Source organism: Seriola aureovittata, chromosome 16, assembly GCF_021018895.1.
Source record: "Seriola aureovittata isolate HTS-2021-v1 ecotype China chromosome 16, ASM2101889v1, whole genome shotgun sequence".
In the NCBI taxonomy this organism is placed as follows: Eukaryota; Metazoa; Chordata; class Actinopteri; order Carangiformes; family Carangidae; genus Seriola; species Seriola aureovittata.
The window spans coordinates 3431345-3450942 of record NC_079379.1 but is presented as its reverse complement, the minus strand read 5'-3'; the positions used below and the strand labels follow the sequence as shown (position 1 = coordinate 3450942).

General features: G+C 41.8%; 1 protein-coding gene and 1 long non-coding RNA gene across 6 annotated transcripts in view; one reads left to right on the top strand and one right to left on the bottom strand.

Annotated features, from left to right (window-relative positions):
* Positions 1 to 259: 259 nt before the first annotated feature.
* Positions 260 to 3076, bottom strand: LOC130184277 (uncharacterized). Its single transcript, XR_008829954.1, has 3 exons — positions 3040 to 3076; positions 2144 to 2483; positions 260 to 619 (listed from the first exon to the last, which is right to left on the bottom strand). It is a non-coding gene; the product is annotated as an uncharacterized LOC130184277 (long non-coding RNA).
* The window catches only part of macf1a (microtubule actin crosslinking factor 1a), a 233585-nt gene continuing 216227 nt past the window's right edge, over positions 2241 to 19598 (top strand). For all 5 annotated transcript variants that reach the window (XM_056400190.1, XM_056400193.1, XM_056400191.1 and 2 more), the window contains exons 1-2: positions 2241 to 2379; positions 13597 to 13831. In XM_056400190.1, the coding sequence (XP_056256165.1) occupies positions 13609 to 13831 (223 nt within the window). In that variant the 5' untranslated portion in view covers positions 2241 to 2379; positions 13597 to 13608. The remainder of the gene's footprint in view (positions 2380 to 13596; positions 13832 to 19598) is intronic.

Here is a 19598-nt window from a genome sequence, read left to right as displayed (position 1 = left end):
TTTATATTCCTAAACACAGACAGATTTTTTCATTCATTCAAACCTTTATTTATACAGGGAAGGACATTGAGGACAAGCTGTCTTTTTCAAGGACGCCCTGAAACAAAATATACAATAGGAGAGACAATAATAAAAATATAAAAACAATTTTGAACATAAAGCAATATACAGTGTAATGTATTAAAAAAACAATAAAAGCAATAAAACAACATAATAATTTGTAAGACAGTTTAAAAGAGTGAAAAATTATTAAATCATATATTTATATTTACATTTATTATTTATCAGATGCGTTTATCCAAAGGGACTTACAAGTGAGAGACAACACTAAAGCTTCAGCGCAGTAGGAGAACTTGATGTAAGTACTAAGAGCTAAATCTGTTCAATAAGGCAAAATGCAAGGAGATCAGGTAAAGAAGTGCAATGAGAGAGCAGAGTAAGAGCTAGTAAGGCATGTCGGGGTGTTAGAGGTGTGGAGGAGGAGAGATGAGTCTTCAACAGATTCTTGAAGGTAGAGAGCGACGCCCCTGCTCTGATAGCATCTGGTAGCTCGTTCCATCGTCGGGGATATGTGATTATGTAACTGGAGAATTCCCATCAGAGTCCAAATATTGCATCTCTATCAAAAAAAACAAACAAACAAGCAACATAATAACAGGCTGCCATACATATAGGATCCAAGAACAATATTCACATATTAAAGAGCTGCAAAAAATGTATGACAATGGTAAAGTTTGTACGTATGGCCTTGGTTTTGTTTTGGGTAACTTTTTTTTTCTTTTGTTACTTGGTGGCTGTGCAACAAGTTGTAGACACAGCACTGATATATTATCATTTCACAAGCTTTACCCCTGTGGCGACGGTTGCTTTTTACAGCACACATGTAGTTAACATGTAACAGTATGATCCTTAATAAATGTCAGGCCAGTATTCCCTCTGCTTTTAGCTCTGGTTTTGGTCTCCACCAACTCCTGAGGGAAATGTCTGACTCTTTAGCTGCTAAATGCTTCGATATGTTCACCAGACTGTCTCTAACTTTAGTCGTGAGCAGAGGGGTTGTTTTGCTGTAAACTGGGTGATCCTGATCAAAGCAGTGAGAGTTATGGGCTGTAGAACAAAACGATGAGCTGAACAATGCTAACATGCCCTGTAGAGATGAGGGGAACTGCAGTGTTGGTGATCATTTTCTGTTGGAGCAACATCACATGCAGTATTTTTTTCCCATCATTAATATAAAATATAATAAGTCCAGCGTGTTTGGGTGTGCAGTTTTGCAACTGTGTGCATTTCTCAGTGGACGGAGCGCTTTTATACTTTCACAGTATAAATATAGAACCTAGACCTGCTTCATAAGCACACAACACATGGACATGTGCCTTTATACTGTATGGACCTTTAAGGATAAACAGGCAAACCCTGAGCTGTTGGACCCTGTGAGGTCTGGGACTCTGACCTCTCTATATCCAAGGTCAGCCCAAACAGTGAAGACCTCCTCCCTGCTGCTCCCCTCTCTATCTCACCAGCTGTAATCAATTGCTTTCTGAGCTACTCCCTCTTCTTCCTCCAGCTGTTTGGAGAGGGAGGGGGTGTTGGGCTGTGTGTGTGGAGGGATTATAAAAACCAAGATTAATACTATCACATGTGATGTAAAAGTGCAGATCTCACCCAGAGCCGCTTCTTCTATATAATCCAGAACAGGCCTATATGTGAATGACAAGCGGCTGCAACATATTCCAGTGTGATTGTGTGAACGCCCTTTTCTCCCTCTACTCCCTAAAGTGGGAGAAAGTGTGTGTGTGTGTGTGTGTGTGTGTGTGTGTGTGTGTGTGTGTGTGTGTGTGTGTGTGTGTGTGTGTGTCGGCCGGCCTGGGTTTGGCGGTGCTGCTGAGCCACGGATGACGCAGGACTACAACCGAAATCTCAATTTCCGCGACACTTAACACACTCAATAGACATGGGTTAAGTGTCGGAGCCGTGAAAACAGCCTATTGAAGAGAAAGCGAGTGTGTGTGCCAGTGTGTGTGTGTGAGTGTGTGAAAGCGGACCAGGAGAGGAGGGCTGGTGGGGGGTTGTAGAAGGCGAGAGGAGAAGAGAGAGAGAGGGAGAGAGAGGGGGAAAGGAGGAGGAATCGGACAGCCATTACCATTCAGGATCACGTTGCCTGCTTCTCTCCACAGCCTCATCCCCCGGCTGTGCGTCGGCCCGCTTTTTGGAGGAAGCGTGGCAGCAGAAACCCGATCGGTGGAGCGGAGAACATCCAACCTTTTATCCATCCATCCATCCATCCATTCCTCCGTCCAGAGAGGGAGCGGCGGCGGCAGCATCCCCGGCCTCCCTCGCTCTCTGCTCGGATTCCAGGACCGCTGCTGCCCGGTGAAGGTAAGCGGCTCCGGAGCTGATGCAGCCCCGCTGGTGTTTTCTGCTTCATACGGACCCGTGTGTGTTCGGCAGCATATCCATGTAGTATCAGCACCTGTCGACTCCTGTAGTGACATTAACTGATCAAAATGGATTCTTAGAAGCATACCAATCAAAACTATCGATCACTATAAACTCTCGAGCCACTTTAAAACAAATTTAGAGCTCTTATTTCCTCAGGGCTGTAACCTAATCCTAAACTGTGCATATTACAATCAACATATTGATGAATCTGGCTTTATAACGTGTTACAACGAGCCTGATCAATAACGTGTTGATCACGGACATTCATTTAAAGAGATGTGGTTTCAATATACCATCAGATAGTGTGTTAATGCCTCAACCCGTCCTGTTTCTCAGCACACTGCTCGTGATTTGTGAGCTGGAGGGCTGGGCTGGAAATAACCGGCGGACACTCAGTCACGGAGGGTTTCTGGGTCGTGAGAAGCTGCCGAGGTTGTTCCCACTAATGAGAGCCTCAGCAGCAGCAGCAGGTTACAGCGGCGGTCACAAATGGATAAATGTAATTAGTCGGTGTCATCCATACGATCCGAGCAGGGGCGGTGTGCTGGACAAAGAGCCCCCCCCCCCCCCCGCTTCCCAGTCTGCTCCTGCACACACCGTTTAGGTCTCCATGTCTGATGTTCATTCATGCAAACAACCATCCTCTCTTCACATCAGAGACAGACAGTCAGAGGGAGAGAGGGAGAGAGAGGGAGAGAGAAGGGGGGGGGGGGGGGCATGCCTGCAAAAGTGGTGATAACTGTTTTATGTGCACAAACACACATCAACATCCCTACAGCCAGAGACCCTCCCACCACCACCATCATCATTATCATCATCATCGCCTCCATCTTCACCTCCACCTGCTGTAGAAGAGAATCCCAGTGGGCTCCATCACTGCAGGCTGTCTGTCAGTCTGTCTGCCTGCCTGTCTGTCTGTCTGTCTGTCTGTCTGTCTGTCTGTCTGCCTGCCTGTCTGTCTGTCTGTCTGTCTGTCTGTCTGTCTGCCTGCCTGCCTGTCTGTCTGTCTGTCTGTCTGTCTGTCTGTCTGTCTGTCAGTCTGTCTGTCTGTCTGTCTGTCTGTCTGTCTGTCTGTCTGTCTGTCTGTCTGCCTGCCTGCCTGCCTGCCTGTCTGTCTGTCTGTCTGTCTGTCTGTCTGTCTGTCAGTCTGTCTGTCTGTCTGTCTGTCTGTCTGTCTGTCTGTCTGTCAGTCTGTCTGTCTGTCTGTCTGTCTGTCTGTCTGTCTGTCTGTCTGTCTGTCTGGTGAACCTGATATTATGCAAGGTGCAGCCACAGAGAAAGAGAGAGTGAGGACTCCCCTCCTGCCGCTTTGTACCAGATGGTCAAACGCACATCTCCCTCCAGCCTTATGCTGTACCTTCACCCACCAGTCTACTGTCCTCTTCAGTCAAGTCTGAGATACAGTGAGACACAAACAAGCTATTCATAATTAATTTCAGTTTTGTACAGACAGAATTATCTGATTAAATCGTCTCTTCCACCTATTTTTTTTCCCCTCTGCAATGGCTACAGACACACCCCCTTACTACTGTGTGTTATAAAGCTGGAAAAGCCCCAGTATGTCTGTGGTGCTGAGGTTCAAGGAGTGAACAGAAAACTCTTTTGAGACGACATCATGTTCCTTAATCAGGGGATTTCAGTTTTGTTAATCGGATTGGTTTTGCTCAAATGACAGACATAATACAGCCGATTTCTTTTCTTTCTATTTTCCTGTTTGGCTGCAACTAATGATTATCTTCATTATTAGTTCTGATACATTGATTAGCTGTTTAGTTGATTAAAATGTAAGTGAAAAATGCCTATTGCAAGTTCTCAGAGGTCAAGGTGACCTCTCCAGATTGCACAAAATTCAAAGATATTCATTTTACAATGAAATAAAACAGAGTCTGTTGTTTAAACTGTTTAATCTCTACCATGTAGAAATGTGTGAAACTGTAGGAAGCAGCACTTGGGTATTAGGAATAATAGAGTGATAAAGTTTCTATAGAGTCTAAGGTGACACCTCCAGATTTCTTATTCTGTCTGATCAGCTATTTAACATGCAGTTATCTAAAACAGAGAAGCAGCAAATTCTCACATCTGAGAGGACGAAGGCAGCAAATGTTCAGCACTTTTGCTCAATAAGTATTTTAACGCCTTAAAATAAAAGTGTTCACTTATTATCACATCAGTGTGGATGTAGACTATGATCATTTCATTTTTCTTTCTCGTATTGTTTCATCTGGAGAGTTTATCAGAGGCCTGATGAGGTTAAGCAGTTTAAATCTGAGAACATTTGTGAAATATTTACACAATATTTCTTTAATTTTGCTTTAATTATCTCCTTTCGACCGGCACCTCTGTCCTCCCTCTGCCTGTCTGTCTGTCTGTCTGCCTGTCTGTCTGTCTGTCTGTCTGTCTGTCTGTCTGTCTGTCTGCCTGTCTGCCTGTCTGCCTCTCTGCCTGTCTGTCTGTCTGTCTGTCTGTCTGTCTGTCTGCCTGTCTGCCTGTCTGTCTGTCTGTCTGTCTGTCTGTCTGTCTGTCTGTCTGTCTGTCTGCCTGTCTGCCTGTCGGCCTGTCTGCCTGTCTGCCTCTCTGCCTGTCTGTCTGTCTGTCTGTCTGTCTGTCTGTCTCTCCCTGCAGCTCTCTGGTTTCATAGTGTTTTATCATGAATGAAAGAAGAAACAGAAAAAATAGAGACAGCGAGAAACAGAGAGAGAGATTTCTTATTTACACAGTGTTATCTTTGTGATGTTCACAGTGACGTCCCCGAGCTGTAAATATTGATCAGTGTGTGTGTGTGTGTGATTATGTGTGTGTGTGTGTGTGTGTGTGTGTGTGTGTGTGTGTTAGATGGCTGTGTGATGACACATGATCACATTGTTCCAATAAAAGCTCAGAGCCAGTAGTGACTCCATTCTGGCTGTTTGCTCCTTTCACTTTCCGTCTGTCTTATCTCAGACTTTTAACCTGTGCACACACTTTCCTTCTTCTTTCTCAGTCTCACTCTATTTCACCAGTGTTGCCCTTTTTCCACTCTCTCTTTAATTACCTCTCCTTCTGTCCAGTCATCATGCTGAGTAGCTACAGTATTATTGGCAAGCCGGTCCAGTTTGTGCTTAAATGTATGTGAATGCTTTTCTGTGAGTGTCAGTGCATGTATGTGTACGTGTGTGTGTGTGTGTGTGTGTGTGTGTGTGTGTGTGTGTGTGTGTGTGTGTGTGTATATGTGTCTGTGTGAGTCTAGTCATTTATTCATGCAGTCAGTCAGTGTGTTACTAATCATGGCTGTGATTTAAGAAGAGGAATTACTCATTCATCATCCTCACCCTCCTCTGCTGCTATCTGCACACAAGTGTGTTTTAGATGTAAATATCATTTATGAGAGCAATGATAAAGACATGTGACACAGCCAGGAAGAGGAAGGAAGATCAAATGTCAAAGTCGAAGAGGAAAACATACAGTTATGTCAATTCAAAGGACTAACTGTCAAGAGTTAAGTCAGAGGGTCAACGGCCTGCTCACCAGTCTGTTTGCTAAATCTGGTATCATTTACTGTGGATGGTGAGTGGTGTTGGTTTAAGTTATTAATGAAAGTGTTCCAGATATTGATGTAGATATTCTTGTCAAAATTTGTAGTTGGGTTCTTGATGGAGGCTGATTGTTTTTCAATTGATATGTAGCCAAATAATAGTAGATTTTTCCAGAAGTTATTTTACAATTTGATTGAAAATTTTGTGTCAAACTGGAGAAAATCTCCAATCAGATGAGGGTCACATGACTCATTTATTTATGTCAGGTGTACTCATAACTTTCATGTAACTGTACTGCACTAAACTAAAAAGTTTAAGTTGAGTGAGTGATGTTGATGTACAGTGGTGTTGATGGTTTTTCTAGATTGGCAGTTCATGAGGATAGGGGAGAGTATTGTGCTGGATGTGTTGTTTAGATTGATGTTAGATAAGAATCCTAATATGCACAGTGAGGGGGATAATGGGAAATGGAACACCCATTTTAACCCATTTCAAACCTTCTTTCCCCTGTGTAGTGTATTCTATGGTTGATCTTGTATTGTATGAGTTGTATATTTGTGTTAATTGATATAGTGAAGACGTTACTGCAGATTTGGGTCCAGAAGCCGGCAAGTCAGGTGATCTGAAGATCAAGTCATGATAGTTTTGTGTGTTGTCGCTATAACAACGCCACATTGAGGTTACTATCTGCAGTGGAAAAAGAAGAACCTGGTACCAAAAGAGAGTAGAGGTGGAGGTGGAAAAATACTAAATCTGTATTTTCTTCTTTTCACCCAGAGTGAGACATCATCACAGATAGAAATAGGGATGGGAATTGATAAGATTTTATTGATACCAATGTCATTATTGATTGTGCTTATCGATCTGATTCTTTATCGATTCCTGTGGATTTTCTGTGTGGGGAAAAAAGTAGGCCTATACAGGTTTTCAGTGTCAACAATGCAAATTTTATTATGAGTCTCTGAACACTGAACAAGATAGATAACTGCTCTGTAGCTCTTCAATCCCTCGAGGACCTTCACTGCTCTGCTGAGACTGGGAAGCGCTCGTTGACCGGCGCCATAGAGCGCCAAACACATGGCACTCCTGATATGTACTGCCATGCTGTGACCACAAATGTTTCAGCATGTTGTTGGTGTTTCCACTGTCGCTTGAAATCTTAGTGCCACAGACGCTGCACGTTGCGCTGTTCATGTCATTTTGTGTGAAATTAAGCCACATTTCCTCCACTCCTCCGCTGTCGTTCGCGCTGACTGCCTCTTTGTCGTCATTGTTTTGCAAGCGGCACTAAGTGGAAGGCATCGGTAAGGGAATCGTTAAGCATAAAGGCAAATGATGTCGATGGATCGAACCAGTTGGAACCGGTTCTCAACTGGAACCGGTTCTCGATTCCCATCCCTAGTCAGAAGTTCTCTCTGCGAAGAATATGACATCAATGTTGCGTTAAGTATGGAGCAGGAGCCAGGCAGGTGATTTAGCTTAGCTTTAGCGTAAACACACAAATACACATCCACATACACATCTAAAGCTCACCAATTAACACCTTGACAACTTATTTGTTGAATCTTTACACAAACAAAAATGTACAAAAGTGGATTTTCAGGGAGTTACATTAGCTACCCGTTCCCCTGACTCTAGTCTTTATGCTAAGCTAGGCTAATTACCCCCAGGCTCTTGCTCCACATTTAGCATACAGAGTGATATTGATCTTTTCACTAAGTATATTTTGCAAAATATCAAACTATTCCATTAAAGTTGGAGGATGAGGGTTGGCAGGTGTTGCTCCCCATCAGATTCTGTGACAATATCAGACATTTTATCTGTACTGCAACTGGAAATGTTGTTGTCACAGTCACATGCAGTATTTTGACAGCTGCTCCTGTGCACACATGAAGATGGTGCCTCCATAGTATTGATTGTTGCTGTGACAGCAGAAAGTGGCAGCCATATGACATTAACACAGCATAAGTAATGAGCGGGAGCCAGGAAGCGACAGCCAGGAAGCGACAGCCAGTCTGCGTAGGCTCAGACAGATGTGATTACAGAAACGTGGTTCCATTAATGTGCAGGTATTTCTATAAAACACCTCACCAGTCAATATTTCTTCAATATATATCACTTTTTACTTTAGACACCAGTTTAACTCTGGTTCTGGATGCACATGTAGAACAGATCTGTTTTCTGCTCAGGGAGCTCCATGTTGTGGAGTCTGTCAGGCTGAACTGAGCTTTATGTTTGTCTGTGGAGCACGAGTGTCAGTGAAACTCCCGTCAGCGGCTGTTAGAGCGCAGGAATGCTGCTCTGGAACGACACAAAGCCTTTCACTGGCAGTTACGGCCGTTACTCTGCAAATGTCTGGTTTTCTCTTCCTCCGTCTATATCCCTTTTTTTCTCCTTCTTAATCTGTTGCTTGGATTCTTCACTGCTGCCTCAAAGTTGTCTCCTCTCTGTTTTATGTCACTCCTGCTCTTTTGTTTCATGTTACACTCACATGCCCTGACCAGGCTGAGCTGTGGGAACAGGCCGTGTCCATGTAAATCCTGGGTGTGAGTTATAAATCAGTCCAGTCAGGCATCCAGCATCTCTGCGTGGTCTGATTCAGCCACTGCACGCTGTCACAGGAAGAGGCAGGAGCCAAGATAAATGTTGTAGAAAATGTTGGCTGAAACCACAGTTTAATGAATGTCATATTAAAAGAAAAAGAAAAGATTAAAAGAGCTATTTGTAAGTTTAGCTATTGCTACATAGCCAACATTAGCATTAAGAGCACTAAGAGTTCTCTCCTTTACTGCAAGAGATGTCTGCTCTCTCACTTCTTTTCCTCTACTGAAGTTAGCATGCCAACCAGCTAGCTCTGGCCCGGTTGACGTGTCTTTTTATTTCCCGATACCGAGTCACTGTAGCGTCCAGTCGTCCCTGAAGACATTGTGCTGCTTAGAGGTTGTCTCATAAATGCAACGATGGCTGAAGCTCTTAGAAAGACTAGTAAGTAAACAGCAGTTAATGCTAAAATTAGCCATGTAGTAATAGCTAAACTTACAAATAGCTCCTTTAATCTGGACTGGTCAACAGAAAATCAGTATTAATTTTGATAATCAGTATTTGACAAGCAAAAATAACAACAGTTAACTGATTAATCATAAATTAACAGATAATAAGAATAATCACACTTTAGTCAATTTAGATAAAAATGGGTCAAACTAGGGGACTAAGGAACTTTTGATGAAGATTCACATTGTATGTTTTCAGTTTTTATTGTTTTCTGGTTGTCCGCCCCTTTCTCATGGACACATATCTCAGTAACGCCTTGACGGAACTTCTTCAAATTTGGTGGTAAAAGATCAAAGGTCAAGGGCGTGTGGACCTCACAAAACATGTTTTTTAGCCTTGTAAACGCGGTATTTCAAGACTTCTACAAGGGAATCCCTTCACATTTGGCACAAACATTCACTTGGACTCAAACATGAACTGAATAGAATATGTCGGTCACAGGTCAACACTTTTTAGCCATAACTTAAGATTTTACACAGGATTTATGCTTTATAAATTTCACACAAATGGTTCATATTTTATAAGACTCTAGATAAACAGAGATGTAACCTGAAACTAGTCTGAGTGGCAGTGGCAGACAACCATGGGGAGGAGATTGTAGTTGATTAGAAATCGCAAAAAAACTTGCAGTCCTAATGATAACGCTATGAGCCAAGTTACTGTACGTCTGAGTGTGAGTGTGCATGTTTGTACTAATGCAGAAAAGAAAGCTAAAATGCCTTGCTGAGGGTCTCGTCATCAGACAGATGTTCTCAGTGTTTCTCCAGCGTTTCTGCTGGTAGTTTCTTTTTCTTCAAAGATCTCGTTTTGCCCTCTCAGAGCTGTAATGACACGGTGTGGCTTTGAAGCTTCCCTTCTGGCTCTATTTATAAAACCGCTAGTTGCAGTGGCACTGATTCTCTGTCAGGGCAGCAGGGAAGCTGACTTATACACACACACACACACACACACACACAGAAAACACCAACACCAGGACAGAGAAACACAACCATACACTTGAGAACCGCAGAGGATTTTGGGAAGGCTTTCACCTCTTCGTGGCAGCGTTGCCGTGGAGACTGGGATTCAGGAAGTGGGGCTTTGCCAGCGGTCTAGCCAGGGGCCAGCAGCGGGAGGAGGAGGAGGAGGAGGAGGAGGAGGAGGAGGAGGAAGAGGAGGAGAATTTTTGGCAGCAGTAGTACAGATGGAAATCCCAGCCGTTGTGTTGAACTCACAGATCGTACACAGAAACATTCCCACCCAGTGACCAGCAGCACTCAGGTCACAGTTTAGTCTGCTGCTGCCTCAGGGCTGTGTGTGTGTGTGTGTGTGTGTGTGTGTGTGTGTGTGTGTGTATGTTTATAAGTCAGTGTGTGTGTGTGTGTGTGTGTGTGTGTGTGTGTGTGTGTGTGTGTGTATGTTTATAAGTCAGTGTGTGTGTGTGTGTGTGTGTGTGTGTGTGTATGTTTATAAGTCAGTGTGTGTGTGTGTGTGTGTGTGTGTGTGTGTGTTTGCAGTATTATCACTAACAGTTTAGGGTTCAGATAATTGTTTGTTGAGGGGTGTTTTTCAGAATCTGGACTGACTGTTTTTGGTCAGCTGTTAGTGGATGATTTTTTGGACTCAGACTGGGTCACTGTCAAGTGGATTTAGGGGCTTTTATTCTGAAATATCTTGTATATATTTTAAGGAAACAAAACTGAAACCTACTCTGTAAATATATAAAGATTTTATATTATCCAAGACTTATTCAAATACTTAGGATATTTACATTTTCACAATAAAACACATGATTTCTTAAAGATTATTATTTCCATGATGTACATCTAATGTTGTAAATATTTGTCTTTCTTGCAACCTTTACTACAACCTTCAACCTTTGTGCCCCGGACAAATCTAGAAGACGGTGTTCAGCCTCGTAGCACAGTAGGAGACGCACAGCTGTAAATAATGAGTTTAATCATGTCACACTGTGTTACTATAACAGAGCCGTCGTTAAGCTTATTAGTAACACCTGTTAGCACCTGTGTCTGAATTTCTGCTGGTGAAAATGCATTTTACTCCTCAGCCGGTTGAATATTAGTTTGTGTGACACAGTTTTGAAGGAGGATGCCACTGTCTTTGTAAGTTTTTGCTTCTTACTGCTAATAATTATTCAGACATTTTGAATTCATGCTGCAGAGTTTTCAGATTTTTGAACGTAGGCTGTATCTTGTATTTTCTAGTCAAGTGTTGGTTTCATTTAAATGGGATTTAAACACCAGTTATGAGATTCTTTAAACCTATGAAGTGTAATTCTAACACACTGAATATCTTGTGCATCAGATTTTGGTGGCGAAAGGTCAAAGGTCAGATCTCGTAATGATGATGTAACTGTAAAATGTATGCAGACAACGTGCTCACTTGAGCTTGACCTTGGAAAATCATAGTTTGATAAACAATTATCACCTAAGCTCCACCAGCAGATGGTAGTTAGCACAGTTGCTATGGAGATGGTTTAGTTGGTTTAAATGGTTTAACTTTTAACAGACTACACAGCTCAAGTTTCAGGCATGATTTACAAAATAGCTGGCAGTGATATTAGATGATTTGTAGTGATATGGTCTTTATAGGGTTAGGGCTATATAGATAACAACTGAATATCCATTAAAATGTTAAAATGGACTCTTTTTTTTTTGTTTTTACAACGTTCATCTTAGAAAATTCAGTTTGAAAAAAACCAAATACAAAAATGATTGGCACATGGTTGTGAGCTGGATTCAAACCGATGACTCTATGAGCACACAGCAGACGTTCACTAACCTGCTGAGCTGCTGCGACGCCCTGTGGAGCTGTAATAGAAGAGCCAATAAAAGCCAATTCATTCTCTCAGGGCGGTGCTGTGCTGAGATTGGACGTATTGATTTATTGATGCTGTGATGGACAGATCAGAGCATCAGGTCCCCGGAGACGCGCGTGCACACACACGGCACACACACACACCGCACACACACACACCACTCACACTGCACACACACACACACACACACCCCGCTCACACTGCACACACACACACACACACACACACACACACACACACACACACACACCGCTCACCCTGCACATACACACACACACACCGCACAAACACACCGCACACACCTCTGTTTAGTGTGTCTGCTTACGGCTAGTATTTACTATCAGTCATTTTTCTTCATTGCAATAAACAGATATTGAATTAATTAAGACAGTAAACAGATGGATGAGCAACAGATGTAGAGAAGTAAAGAGAAAAAAGGAAAAGAGAGAAAGAAAGTGTGATAAAGAGAGAGAGGAGAGCTCTCGCTCGTCTTACTAACATATTGACTCTTATTTAAAAATAGAAACAGAAACACCAGACGAGCTTTCAGATCTCTCTCTCTCTCTCTCTCTCTCTGAAATTCCTTCCTTTCCATTCACCCAGCACAGAGCGCTCTGTCGTTCATCACACTTGGCATCAGCCATGAGATCAATTAATCAGCTCAGAGCACATGAAGTGTCTAAACCTCAGAGAAGAAACGCTCACTGCGGCTGTTTTACATTTGGACCATAAGGTCTTGTTGTGTGTGTGTGTGTGTGTGTTTGTGTTTCTCCCAGCAAACTAAATGTTGATACTGATTTCCTGTTTATACACAAACACAAAGACATCGCACCTCAGCTTCTGTCAAATGGTTGAAAGCCTATTTTTAAGTTTTCACCAGCAGCAGTTGGATTCAGAATAAGAGTCAGATTTGTTGGATGTTGAATTTTACACCTTGGTGGTTAATTTAAACACAAAATAGAACAAAATCATGTGAAAATATCTTGAAATGTTGCATTTTAATAATATATATATATTATATATAGTGTAGTGTCTTACAGTTTTGACAAAACAGTTTATATAAACATTAATATGCACTATATAACAAGAGGCTTTTTAGTAATGCAATTAAATGAAAATGGAATATATATTTCATAAACTTACATTGTGTAAAATCAATATGTATGAGAAGATTTATCTACTGTAAATCAAACACTACAAATAGGAATTAAAAGACTTTTTCAATATCACCCTCATCTTAATACTATGCACATGGTTCTGTGTTAGATTGTGGTTAAGTGACTGTGGTGATGGGAAACTATAGAAGTCAGGAATGATTATGATATATGGACATATCGTTTGAGCTTTCATGTATGTTTTACAGTGACTTCACACACCCTCGGTCCTCTCGGTTCTCTTCTTATTTGATCTTCTCCTCGGTGGCTGCAGTGTGGACCTGCAGCCTCCTGAACTCCTTCACTGTTGTCTAGACACGATGACTAACGTAACCCAGTTGTTTCTTTCCTCCTTTTCTGCTTCCTGATCGCTGCATCGTTACTGTTGTGCTGTGACGTTGAACCTTTGCATCATTCATGACCCCTGCGTGATCACAGTGGGAGCCAGCGATGAATTATACAGTGTCCCTACTTTGTCTAAAGCTCCTTCTTCTCTTTTTCCCCACATTTCTTCTGCTCCCTTCTTCTGACCTTGTTTCTCTCCCCTCCTCCACTTCTCTACATCACTCTCTCCTTCCTCTTCCTCCCTTCCTTTTCCTCATCCCTCTCCTCCCTGCAGCCCTGAAGTGAGATGGAGTCGTCAGACGATGATACTCTCAGCGAGCGCTCTTGCGTCAGTGAGCCGTCCTTCCGGAGCGAGCGTTCAGGGGGGTCGTTGTCACCGTGTGCATCAGGACTTGTGGGGCCACCGGGAGACACTTTGCCATGGAACCTGTCCAAACATGAGAGGAGGAAGAGGAAGAGCCAGGACTCGGTGCTGGACCCGGCGGAGAGGGCGGTGGTTCGTGTCGCAGGTAAGAGAGAAACCATCCCACCCCGACATTATGAGTCCCTCTGTCTTTACAAACTTTCTCTGTGCCTTTGAGCGAGAGAATATCCCTGCAGCTCCTCAGTGGAAGGGAAGGAAAGTGTCCTGTGGTGAATGTGTGTAAATGTGAAAATGAAGCAGGATGTTGCTGTTTGCCCAGAGGAAAACGGAGATAACAAATGACTTGGCAAATTATCAGAGAATTTAAATTCATGCAAAAAGCAGACAGCTGATAGGAGCCAAGCAAAATAACTGGTTTCAAACATGAAAGTCTGGCATCATCTAGACTTCCTGTGACTTACAGACGACTTGCTGTGAGACTTGCAGCAGAAAACATGTCTGTACAGAAAGAGGAGGAACTTGTGGAGGAGCTTGTGAGGAGCTAACAGAGAGGTACGGGGGGGATGAGGAGACAAAAACTGACATTTGACCTTCGCTTTGCAAAAGACTTTTAACAGACTTGTTCTGATGCTATTCATCTTTTTATCATTAAATATCTTATATCTATCTATATCTAGCCATAGTTACTTCATGTGCCCACTTCATTCTCATTTGCATGCTGACATTTTCTCAGCCGCTCTTGTCTGATGGCTGGACTTCCCTCTGGCTCTCAAACCAGGAAAAAGCCCTGTCTCCTGAAAAAGCCACAGTCAGTAAATGTCACAGTGATAAGACACAAATCTGATTCTGCCATCTTATGCTTGAGCATCTAGAATATGCTATTAGAAGTTATTATCTTGTATCACTTACATGTGTTAATCACTGGGATTAAGTTTTTTTTTTTTTTAATGAGTGTAATTGTCAACACCTTCATGGTTCACACTGAAAGATGAGATCTAATTAGTGTAAAGACTATAAATATAATAAGAGATGAGATTAACCTTGAGGTGGTTTTACTGCCTCCATCCTTATGTGCAGAGGTCAAAGGTCAAGGTGAGAAGCCAGTCTTTACTGACACCTCTGTTCTGCTGTACTTCCTTTTTCCTCCTCTCTTTCTGGCAGTAGCAGGAGATGGAGGAGAAATGTAGGTTACTCAGTTCTCTGGAGAACCCAGGGTTCCCCTGCTCGAGTAATGACACACTGGTAGCACGCTAACAGCTTTCAACTCTTCCAGTGGAAGGAGGGAAGACGTGCAGCTTGATAATTGTGGCAAATGGTATAAAAGTGGGTTTAGTGCTGCTGCTCTCGTCATCTGTGGCTTTTTCCTCTCACGTTGTTTCATTATTGTGCTGATTATTTTCTTTTTGAGGCTTTTATCACATAAATGCATGTTAGTGGATCAATAGAGCACTCCAGCTCTCTCAGCATTTAGCGATACCTCTGTTCCAGAGTGGCTTACAGTGGATTCAACAACGGGATTAGCTCAGAAACCCTCACCAGCATTAGTGTAAAGAAACAGCACACCTCGAGTTTAAGATTATTTGTAGGCATTTGTACGGTGGCCCTGAGAGCTCAACAACATCTTCATCAGTTTGACAACGCATGCTCTGCAAATTCACACAACACAAGGGAGTGTTTTCAGGGGAAACTAAAAACTGATGAACCTGGCTGGGACTTGTTGTTCAATGCCCAACTGTGACTTTTGAAGTTAAAAGCTTTGAATAACAAGTGAGTGAATAACAAGAGAGAGACAGGAAAGTCAGGGAGGGAGGGAAGGAGGGGGACGGGGACGGGGGGCCAGAGAGAGAGAGAGAGAGAGAGAGAGAGAGAGAGAGAGAGAGAGAGAGAGAGAGAGAGAGAGAGAGAGAGAGAGAGAGAGAGAGAGAGAGAGAGAGAGAGAGAGAGAGAGAGAGAGAGAGAGAGAGAGAGAGAGAGAGAGGAGAGAGAGAGAGAGAGAGAGAGAGAGAGAGAGAGAGAGAGAGAGAGAGAGAGAGAGAGAGGGGTTAGATTACACCTTCATGGTAATATACGTTTTTCTGCATCGTTCCTTCATAGTTTCTCTTCATTTAATATCTGTAGTTGTATTAGAGTGCATCAACAGGATTGTAGCATTGATGTGATTCAGAATCTCTATTTAATCTAGTAAAAGACAGACACTGTTTATTTTGTCTGCAAACAGTTTCTCTGTAGATGACAATATATACAGAGATATAGTGATACGATGTTACACGAGCAGGAGCCATACTGTCTTCACGTTGGACACGATATCTCAGTAACACCTTAACTGAACTTCTTCAAATTTGGCACAAACATTCACTTGGACTCAAGGATGAACTGATTAGACTTTGGTAGCTAAAGGTCAAAGGTCAAGGTAATGCTGACCTCACAAAATGCAGGTTTGGCCATGTGAACATAATATCTCAATAACACCTTGAGGTAATTTCTTTAAATTTGGCACAAACGTTCACTTGGACTCAAAACTGATTCAAAGGTCAAATGTAAAGGTCAGCCAGACCTCACAAAACTATTTTTAGCCATAAATCAAGACTTTATGACAATTATGACAAAATTTCACACAATATTGTACATGACTCTGGATAAACAGGGATGTAACCTGAAACTGGTCTGAGTGGTGGACAGTAATTCTAGTTCATGTGAGAAGGAAACTACCATGAAGTTGCAGTGCTGCTGTGATACCACTAATGTTGTAAATGCCAGTTTTGTGTAAAGTAACGGGGGATGGGGCGACAACAGGGCAGTGAAAGCCTTCTTCTTTGTAGACATGGACCCAGCATGTTGGTCATGATTGTATCTGTACATTCATGCTCATACAGTGTCTGTGTAAGAAGAGAAGTAATGATAATCACATGTATCTCCTGCACTTTAAGGATTTCCTGTTGGCAGACGCTTCCAGACCTGCAGAATGAATGTTCTGCAGTCTCTTAGCCACAGCAGAAGCCTGTGCGGTGTGTCTGAGATATCTGGCTTTATCATCACCTTCGTTTATGGCTGGTTCAGGACGGGTTTTCACTTGAGTCTCGTCTTTCCCTCAATCTGTCTCTAAATGTCTGGAGGGGAGATTTGGAGTCTGTGTGTGAGCTGCAGCAACAGGATTTATTTTCATTCATGCTCAATTCAGTTGGATTAAGCTGAGATCCAGAGGAGCAGGAGCTGGTGTCACTGAGCACAGGTGTGTGTCTGTTCGTGTTTGTGTTAGTATGGAGAAAACGTGGACATAAGTTGGACATGGACAAAATGTCTCCATGCAAGAAAGCTGTCTCAAGCTGAGCGGAAGTGAAATGAGCAAAAATTAGATGAGTGTGTGTTAGACTGAGAAAAGAGAAGTGACAGACAGAATAAGGGGAATTTGTGGAGGAGAGTGAACATGAATGTTAAAGTATGTGTGCCTTTGTGTTTGTCACATGCACACACATTCACACATGCACCGAGTTTGAAAGTGGGATAATAATAGATTTAAAGTAAAGAGGTAAAAACCTGTGAATGTTCTGCATAATGTGAAAAGTGAAAACCGAGGTGAAAAAAACAACTTGAACAAACTGCAAAGTAAAATGACAAAAAAAAAAATAAATAAAATAAAAATCTCTCCACTCAACATTTTATATCACTGGTGACATTTAAAAAGTGAAGAAACTCAAATCACAGTTTAATGTTTTAAATTGACTCCACAAAATGAATAAGCGAGAGATGGAAAATGGAAAAAAGATAGAGATTTAACATAACTGACATCAGCAGCACATGAATACAATATATAATACTGAAAATGTCTTTTCTGTACGATTTAAATGTGAAAGTGTAATTACAACCAGATCTGAGCAGAGATGAGCTGGATGGTTAAAGAGGGTTGGTGTGTCTTTTATGTCCTGTGGTGATCTGTGTCAGTGGAGATGATCCAATGTACGTGTTTCTACATTAGCTCCGCATTCATCATTACTGTTATGACTATTATGGTCTTTCTGAGCAGACAAGATAAAGACTAAACATCTTTTCAAAGCAGAAATGCTGAAGCAAAATGAGTTTCATCTGTAGACGAATGTGAAAACATCTCGTTGTAGTTGAATTTCAAATTTTGAGGCCAAATTTTCTCAGTGAATCCGTCTGTCATGGCTGCTGCCACATGTGAGGAGGGAAATACAAATGATCTCATGTAATATGGCTTTAATGAGCAAAGTTTTCCGCTCCTCCGCTCTGACTGTATTTTGGATGGATGTGGCCTGTTTGGACACCAAGAGTTTGTGTGTCTGTAAGTGAGGGTTAGACGACAGCTCTGAAAAGTTAAAGAAAAACAAACAAGCATTTAAACATTCTCATCTACAATTATTAAAAGAGACAGTTAGACAGGGAGGTTTCCAGGCAGCAGCTCTGGGCTGACTCAGCATGTCAGCGGCCGACTTGACGTTGGCGCCGTCACAAACCACCCAGGGGTTGAAACGTGGGCGACACCTTGCTAACACCGCCAGTATTCTGCTGTGTGAACTCTCCTCTACACCTGCGCACGTCTCCAAAAGCTGCTGATCTGTGGAGCCAACACTAACTAAAATGAGATGCGTGGAAAATGCTAATGCATCTTACAAATTTAACAAGTTGCTGCTCATCTGCAGTTTGTTTTATTCACTGACTGTTCAAAAACATTTGGTAAATAAAACATTCGGTGTTGTTTTGTTTACCAAATGTTTTTGAACAGTCGGTGAATAAAACAAACTGCAGACGAGCAGCATCTTGTTAAATTTGTAAGATGCATTAGCAAAGAGACTTAATGGAGGAATTAGACCAGAATCTACTTTTGTCATGTCCAGTTTAACCCATTTGGGTTAATTAGGGCAATATGAACTGAGGCCTGTATAGACCCCCCCCCCATCCCATGTCTGTAGCCTTCAAATAGACACATAACACTGATTCATTCATTAATATGCACCAAGCAAGCATATTATAAACCTATTTATAAAGTTTTTATATTAATTTAACACAGAGCCTCGAGATTAAGTAATAATTCAGTTCAAGTCCTTTATCATTTCAGCTGATAATTTAATTTAATTTAATGATGCATATTTGCAAACAATTAATAAGATTACTCCAAACGATGCAAACGGTGAACCTCAGGCTGTGGGTCAGTTGCCTGTTGGTGATCCAGCTTCATGATTTTGTAGATTTCAGTGGATTACTTGATTTTTCAGAATCAAAATCAGAATCTGGTTTATTGCAAAGTACGTAGGTTTTCAACATACAAGGAATTTGCTCTGGTGTGTTGGTGCCAAACATTAAACATAGTAAGTAGAAAAGAAATATAAACGCAGATGAAACAAGCAGGTCAGATATCTTAAATATGAATAGAAAAAATTAAGATAAGATATTTCCAATTAAATGTTGTAAAAATAAATTTACAAAAAATGTGTTGACTTGATATTTTGGAGATTGATAAATTAATTAAACAATTAAACAAATTTTTGGACACTTGGTAATTTGCTTTCTTGCTGAGAGTTAGATGAGAAGACTCCGTCTGAAGCTGTAGCCAGGAGACAATTAGCTTAGCTTAGCATGAAGACTGGATAAAAATAAAAAAGATATATGTAAAAAAAACAGCATACCACCACCTCTAAAGCTCATTACTTTACATGTTATATTGTGTTTGTTTTTTGACTTATGTTCTGGACTATTTCCTGGTTTCTGTGAACTGTTTCCCTGAGCCTCCGGTCTTTATGCTAAGCTAAGCTAAGCTAACCTGCTGCTGGCTCCAGCTTCGTATCCAGTAAACAGATATGAGTGGTATCTCATCTGACACTTGACAAGAGTAATCATATTTCCCAAACTTTTCTTTTAAAAGAGGTGAGCTGTTATTTACTGCAACGGATGGAAAA